This window comes from Dunckerocampus dactyliophorus, chromosome 21, assembly GCF_027744805.1.
Source record: "Dunckerocampus dactyliophorus isolate RoL2022-P2 chromosome 21, RoL_Ddac_1.1, whole genome shotgun sequence".
In the NCBI taxonomy this organism is placed as follows: domain Eukaryota; kingdom Metazoa; phylum Chordata; class Actinopteri; order Syngnathiformes; family Syngnathidae; genus Dunckerocampus; species Dunckerocampus dactyliophorus.
In genome coordinates this window covers 11,999,459-12,006,906 of record NC_072839.1, presented here as the reverse complement: position 1 = coordinate 12,006,906, position 7,448 = coordinate 11,999,459, and the positions used below count along the sequence as shown (strand labels likewise).

Below are 7,448 nucleotides of genomic sequence, written 5' to 3'. Positions count from 1 at the left end.
CTTTAACGACCTCTGTATTCGCACTGTACTTGTTTGTGGAGTATATGTGTGACTCGCAAGGCGGTTAAACTTCCTGTCCGTCAATGTGTTCCGAGTGGGAACTCTGCACGTGTCTGTGCTGTACCAAATGTTTGGCACCAAAAAACATGGTTATGGTTACATGTACCGTTACACCCCTAGTTTTACATTTTGAACAACTTAGAGCCCTGACCTCAACCCCATCCAACATGGGATGGACTAGAACGGACATGTTGTCCAAAATACTCTATGGATGAATGATTCCTGTAGGTGTGTCCCAATACCTTTGACCATACAGTGTATTTGAATCCAATATTAAATAATGCAACTCAGCCGTCATCTCCACACCCCCTTATTTCGGACTGTCCGCAATTCTTTTATGTGCCCGTGAGTCATTTTTCATGTGAAGGAGGAGATAAAAAGATATACGAGCCCTTTGCCACGCTTGCCCGCTATAATTAATAGTTTGTCCCCGCTAATATCCTGCCACATTGTGTTAGCGCTCCGACCGCGGCTGTGCCTCAACTCGGGATATGAGAGACGGCAGCGTGTTTTGGAGGAGTTTTAAAGATGATATACTGTATATGCGATGTGAAGGAACAGTTTGGAGGAAGGACACCTGCTTTAGGTGCTTAGAGACGGTCTGGTCGTGTGGATTTATGGAAGTGAAACACCTTTAAGGCTGTGACATGCATACTTAAACATACTTTGTGTTTTGCAAACCAGTGCTCCCCTCCAGCATTTATACTTCATTCTGAGAGATAACTGAAATATTTGTTTTCTTATTGTACAGTGGAACCTTGGTTAGCATCATTGATTCGTTCCAGAAGGTCAGACGCTAACCGAATCAGAATTTCCCATAAGAAATCATGTAAATCCAATTCATCCATTGCAGAAAGCCAAAAATGTTAACACAAAACATGCTTTTTTTACATTTAGAAAACAATTCAAAATGCATATAAATACATATAAAGGATGAGTGAAAGGGCTAAATGAACATTGATTTAAAGTTACGTCTTCAATGAAGGTAAAAGTAACTCTTCACACCACCTTCCTGTTTTGCTAGGAGTTATTTCTTGAATTCAATCGTGTTTCTTAGCTCCTTTGTAAAGGAGGAGGGTAATGGAAACATGATATGCAAATTCTACTAGAAAACAACTTTCACTGTGACTAGAATAACTTTTTAAAGGAAGGGAAGTTTTTGGGCGTATGCAAGGAGTTGTTGCGTAATGTGGCTGCACTGGGGAGGTGTTCCGCTGGCATATGGGGAAAGGGTAAGGGTCCGATTATGGGGCCACACATTGATATTAAGCAGCAAGAGTTCATTTTTGAGACAAATGTTTGCTTGTTGTTCTACCTGTTAAAAAATGGAGTCTGTGTATGGGGCATGAGAATATTTTCAATTGCTGAAAAATGTGCAGACATCAATCCCTCAGGGCTACTAATCCTTACACCGTGACAGCTTGCAGCAATGTTCCAGGTATAATTATGGAAAGTTAACCCCCCCCCCATTGTAGCTACTAAATGGCTTTGACTTGTGTCTGCTGGATATCCGCAGGGGGCTTTTTTCCACTTGTCCGACGCGGGTTCTCTAACTTTAATGAGTTTTTGCTTTTCCGTAGCAGCGTGTGATTGGCTAACGCGCTCAGAGCCCTGTGGTGTTTAATGTTCCATGCCCTCCTTGTGTGTTGGCATAGGAAAGCTGCAGGCAAGCCCTCGGGTCGGCGCAAGACCTCTGGTGCTTTCAGGTCAGCTTCTCAGATGTTACAGAAGCTGTGATAAATGGCCTCTGGGCTGTTTGGAAAGTTCCTAGCGATGGCATTGTAGGTGTTCTCTGCAAAGGCGTCATTTAGAGAGAATAACTCATAAGCAAACAAACTTTAAAAAGTCATTGCTGCAGTTTTACTAATATTGATGATTTAATTTAGCCTTCATGGACATTAAATTCATTGAATGGCATTTCTAATTCCAGTCTAAGAGGGTTTTTTTTTTTTGTTTTTTTTGTTTTTTTTTTACCTCAGAGGAGGAGGTATAGTAATAATATAATATAACGTTCTGGGCACTTTTAAAAATATTTAAAGATGCTTAATAATAATGTTTTGGACTTATGTGATGTATACTGTATTATATATGATTTATTTTTTGTTTTTTACTGTTTGGCACTGGTTCACTGGCATTTTGTTGGTATGTTTACTTGAATCTTAAATTGTTTCCATCATCTGATTCAGTACAGTATGCATTTTCTAATATTGAAGATAAAATTTTTTACAGTATGCATTTTTCGATATTGAAGATGACAAATCATTAAAATAATTAAACAAAATTGAAACATGGCTAGCATAAACAGTTTCACGCATTCTCTGCTCAGTAACTCAGTAACAAGTTTTTTTTTTTTTTTTAAGGAAAAACTAATGAAAAGGGTCCCAAAATATCCAACCTTCACGGTCATACTTTGGATAACTTGTAGCTTATATTGCTTTGTTGTGCTCAGCTATACAGTACATTGTGTCAACTCATTGGTAATGAAATAAAAACAACAGTTTTCTTGTTTTTTGCTACATTAGCTACACTCTAAGGAATGTTTGTTCTTCTCCTTTAGCTATCATGTATGTGATGGGAGCTTTGGGTCCAGCCGCCGGTTACCTCCTTGGAGGCGTCCTCATTGGCTTCTATGTGGACCCCAAAACGCTGGTCAACATTGATCAGAGCGACCCTCGCTTTGTTGGCAATTGGTAAATATGACAGACAGACACTCCTTATCTTCTCTTTCATTGTTGCTAACTCTTGTCGGCCTCTGTCAGGTGGAGCGGCTTCCTCCTGTGCGCCATCGCCATGCTCCTGGTCATCTTCCCCATGTTCGCCTTCCCCAAAAAGCTACCACCGCGCCACAGGAAGAGGAAGAAAAAGATGGGCTCCCCTGGTGACTTGTCCAGTGATGACGATGTAATGAAGGAAAAGTCTGGCGGCAAAGGCAATGTTTCGTCCTCGATGGGCTTCGGGAAAGACATCAAAGGTGAGGAAGCGACACTTCTTGACCTTTTTTAGACTTAATGTCCTCTTTTATCTTGCTTACTGTAGATTAGCTCTGAGCTACTGGTGTACAAATTGTCTATAATCCAATCAATGCCAACTGTGCAGGTTCCTTTCACATCTCCTGTAAGGAAGTTATTGATTTAAGGGGGTTGTCTAATGAAGCAGGTAATTCACTGTAAGCACTGTCAGTAGGTAATGGCTTCTATGCTTTAGTGTGCATTTTACTATTTCCTCTCACAGCCAAATATACCAGGGATCCCCTCTTTTTTCGCTGGAAGAGCTTCCTGGAGAAGCTAAATTCTGCTGCGGGGTTTCCCAGCTTCCTTGTGTCTGCTCAGTCAGACATTCTGTGTTCCTTTTTTTTTTTTTTTTTTTTTTTTTTTTTTTTTTTAAATGAGCTCCCAAGGGAACACAGTCACGTTTCCACACGCTGGTGTAGGCAAACTCAGCCGGCAGAGCAAAACAGCAGCAATGCTTGTTTGCTCTCCATCGTGGATGCTTTTAGATGGATGGAGTCTGAAATGCTCATATCAGGCAGTGTCCCCACGATGTCTGATGTTGTGCCAACACTCCAAAGTTTGGCAATATGCTTGTGTGCGTCCTTCCACTGAAGGTTTGCCTGAAGCATTTGAAGCGGTACGCTACACTCGAGGCTTTGAGCAAGCTTGATTTTGTCCTTCAGATGACTGCAGACACGCAGAAAAATGCTAACAGTGACTATTTCCAAGTAATGCACACAGGAGTGATGGAGCTCTTATTATGTATGGAGTGCTTCAGCTGCAATTGGAAAGACATTTTTAAGGAACGCTAGGCATGAATAATAAGTACAGGTAGTACACTCGACTGTGACGTGAGTCGAGTTTTGATGCAAGTCCAATCTACACCTAGATTGAACCTAAATCAACACCCCAGTCACAGACATAAAATACAGTAATAAAACACTGTACTGTGCAAGAATGAAATGAAACGGTAATAAAAAGAGAGCAACTTACCGTAATTTGCGGACTACAGAGCACACCCACGAAATTGAAAGAGAAAAACGATTTGTACGTATATAGGCCGCACCTCTATAAGCCACAGGTGTCCACGTCGTAACATGGGGTATTTTGTCCGCAGAAAAATGTTCCACTGAAAATGTTTTGCAACTTTTGATTAAATAAATGCTTTTTTCCCCCGAACAGTGCGTGTGATATGGCTAGTTAAACAGTAGCTTACCGGAAAAGTCATTCATCGCCGTCCTCCTGCGAACTAACACCACAAAAGTTGTCTTCTTCAGCATCACAATTGACCAGCCTCATTATTCTTTCGTCACACGCTTTGTCAGTTTCTCTCCCTCTTGTTCATTGTCACTCTCGGAGTCACTTTTGTCTTGAGCTATCCTCTACATCACGCTACTGCTACCGCTACTGCGTCCAGCCTTTTGAAACCCATAGGTGCTAGTGGACAGTTGGCGGTCCAAGCAGTCCAAATGGAAGTTGTAGTAATTTTACACTTGATCAAACTTACTAAAGATGTGTCAGAGATTGCCGCATAAGACCTCAAAACGTGACATTAGCTTCCACTTGACTCGTCCATGTCACAGCTTCCTGAAGCTGCACTCTAAGCACCATGGGAAGTGTAGATTTAGCCATTAATTACCCGCATCACTGTACAAGCTGCAGCGTCAAAGCATGCGAAAAAGGGTAGTGGCTTATACACCGGAAATGATGGTACTTTTATCCCTGTGGTTTATTGGGACTAGGAAGTGGAAGAGGCAGGAGAAGCTGTAGAAGGTGCTAATGTAGACCGGTATAGGACCACTTCCTGAATGAACATAAGACACACTGGGATACAGTGTTGATTCTGGTCTTCCAGCCAGAGCACAAGCAACCTTTCCATCTCAATAATAAGACCTCTATGTTGCTTGGTTATCACTGTCAATTTCGCAGGAACAGATTGTTTTACGTGGTCAACACTACGGTCTTTTATTTTTAATGACAGACGTCACAGTTGAACGGCTGAGACCAAAAGTGTGGCCAGTATTGGTGGGCGTTTCTCCTCTCTCACACTCATACACCTCATGGTGGCGCTATTATTAAAGACCATCAGTTGGATTGACTTGAAATTTCTCATACGACTCGACAAAACCCCCACTTTAACTTTGGGCGTTTAGCCGAATCACCACAAAATTTGGTCCATACTTCATTGGGAGTGACAAGCACATGTAAAGTTTGAACAAGATGGGTTGAAAATTTGGCCGCCATCAAGCAAAACATCTTGGCAACTAATTGTCCATAAGTCAATGACCATTTATCCAACGATGAGAAAACATTTAGGATATCTGCGTTACTTGTATGCTAGCATGTCTTCCAAGACATTTTGACCACAGCCCATAGGGGGTGCCACAAATGTTACTTTCTAAATATTGAGGCCGCATACTTTTAAACTTATGTCGTTGACATTTCCAGTAGGAAGAAGCTGCCTAAAAGTAATACTGCTTTGTCTGCCTTCATGAAGGGGTGTTTTGATGCCAGTGAAAGCCCTCACAAAAGATCAAGTGTGACAAGCGTTACAAGCCAGTGGTGTGTCTGCTTGAGAGAACAGCTGCAGGAGGCATCAACAGGAGCTCACCATCTGTCCACGCTCCTCCATCACCGCCCAAATTCCTCCGGGAGGAAAATAATTAAACGTCTCCATCATATTTTGTGGCTAATACATGGCGACAACATAGTCAGTACTTACTTTTAAGGTGAAAGATGTAATAAGATGTTGGCAAATCTGCCTAGCAACAGCAGCGCATTTATTTACGCCGACCACACCATTGTGGAAATAGAGGGCGGTCACGTGCAGCAAATTGTCAAGACAGCAGCGAGCGGCCTCGGGTGGAACGTAAAGGGCACGTTTGCCCTTGACGGCGTTGAAGCGGGAATGACTGCTGGATGTGCCGAGCTCGGCACGTGATGGACATGCTGTCCCGTGCGTGCAGACGAAGCAATGTCGCAACAGTGGTATTAGTTTTGGAGGCTAATGAGTAATTAAAGAAGCCTCGTCCCTCTGGATTCTTTACCCAGACCTAATTAGACACAGCAGACCGCATGTGTGTCAGTGTAATGTTGTTATTATTGCGCTCAGCCCTTCCTTAATTACAGCTTTCCAGTAATGATTCTTCCGAGCAGTGTTGTGCGTTAATTAGTGAACGCCAGTGATGAAGTGCTCTGTCTTGTGTCGTGCATCCACAGACCTCCCCAGGGCGGCGCTGAGGATCCTCAGCAACATGACCTTCCTGTTTGTCAGCCTGTCCTACACGGCCGAGTGCGCCATCGTCACCGCCTTCATCACCTTCATCCCCAAGTTCATCGAGTCGCAGTTTGGCATCCCCGCCTCGAACGCCAGCATATACACAGGTACTTTTTGGAGGTGTTCGGGGCTGTTATCAATTAGGTTATCATTTTTTTTCAATGAACCACAGCTCCCGAGTGCCAACTGCACTCATGCAGCCCCAGTCGGTGACGCCACCACCACCATGCTTGACAAAATAATCTTGCTACTCACTTTTGTTGCCACCTGTTTAGACAATCTAGACAAAATAGGCAACCGTGTGTTGCCAGCAAACAAGCTTTACACTGACTACTCTAAAGTAAATCCATGTTTACCTTCTATAGTGTTGTCTCCAGTTAAGATGTACTGTCATCAAATGTGAGTGGTCTACTCACAGCGAGATACTGTACATCTACACTACTAATTGGAGGATGCCCAGTGGGGTACATTGTGGTCATCTACGCCCATGCAGTTTTGAATATCATAGACAGAAACTGTGGTGAAATGATGTCGCTACAAGTCATTCTGCAGCAGCGCAGAGCAGTTGAGCGTCTGTGACTTCTGCAGTCCCGCTGACTTTCATTCAGCAATAAAAAGGCTCCGTCCCCTTGAGTGTAGCACACATTTATTTCTTTGTCGGCAGCAGGAGACACATTCATCATAAACTTGTCTCTCAAACACACACACACACATTTAAGCATTACTTGGCTTCTTGTCGGCGACTAATCTAATCCTTCAGTGGTGCTGATGCACAGCTATCAGGATTACTGCAGCACCAACATGGCCCTCAAAGCACGGATCTGCTTTGTTGTGTTGGGACTGCCTACACCGGGGGTGTCCAAACTTTTTCCAGCAAGGGCCACATTCTGACAAATGAAAGCCATTTTGATATTGTGTAAATCAACACATGAAGATATGCTAAGACAAAAAAAAACTGCAGCTCAGCTTTGTGATCTCGGCTTTCTAGCTACTGGTAGTTCTTTCTAACTTTCAGGAGCTCAATCTAAAGTAAAGAGATACAATACCTCTTAAGTCCCTCGCTACATTGCCTTTTTTCCTAAATTAATAAATGATCGCTGTTTCGTAGTTGACTATGGCCT

At 42.9% G+C, this 7,448-nt stretch overlaps 1 protein-coding gene across 2 annotated transcripts in view; it reads left to right on the top strand.

Annotated features, from left to right (window-relative positions):
* LOC129173818 (solute carrier organic anion transporter family member 5A1) overlaps positions 1–7,448 on the top strand; it is a 74,860-nt gene that overhangs the window by 40,355 nt on the left and 27,057 nt on the right. For both annotated transcript variants that reach the window (XM_054764993.1, XM_054764991.1), the window contains 3 exons: positions 2,618–2,750; positions 2,820–3,031; positions 6,270–6,434. In XM_054764993.1, coding sequence (XP_054620968.1) covers positions 2,618–2,750; positions 2,820–3,031; positions 6,270–6,434 — 510 coding nt within the window. The remainder of the gene's footprint in view (positions 1–2,617; positions 2,751–2,819; positions 3,032–6,269; positions 6,435–7,448) is intronic.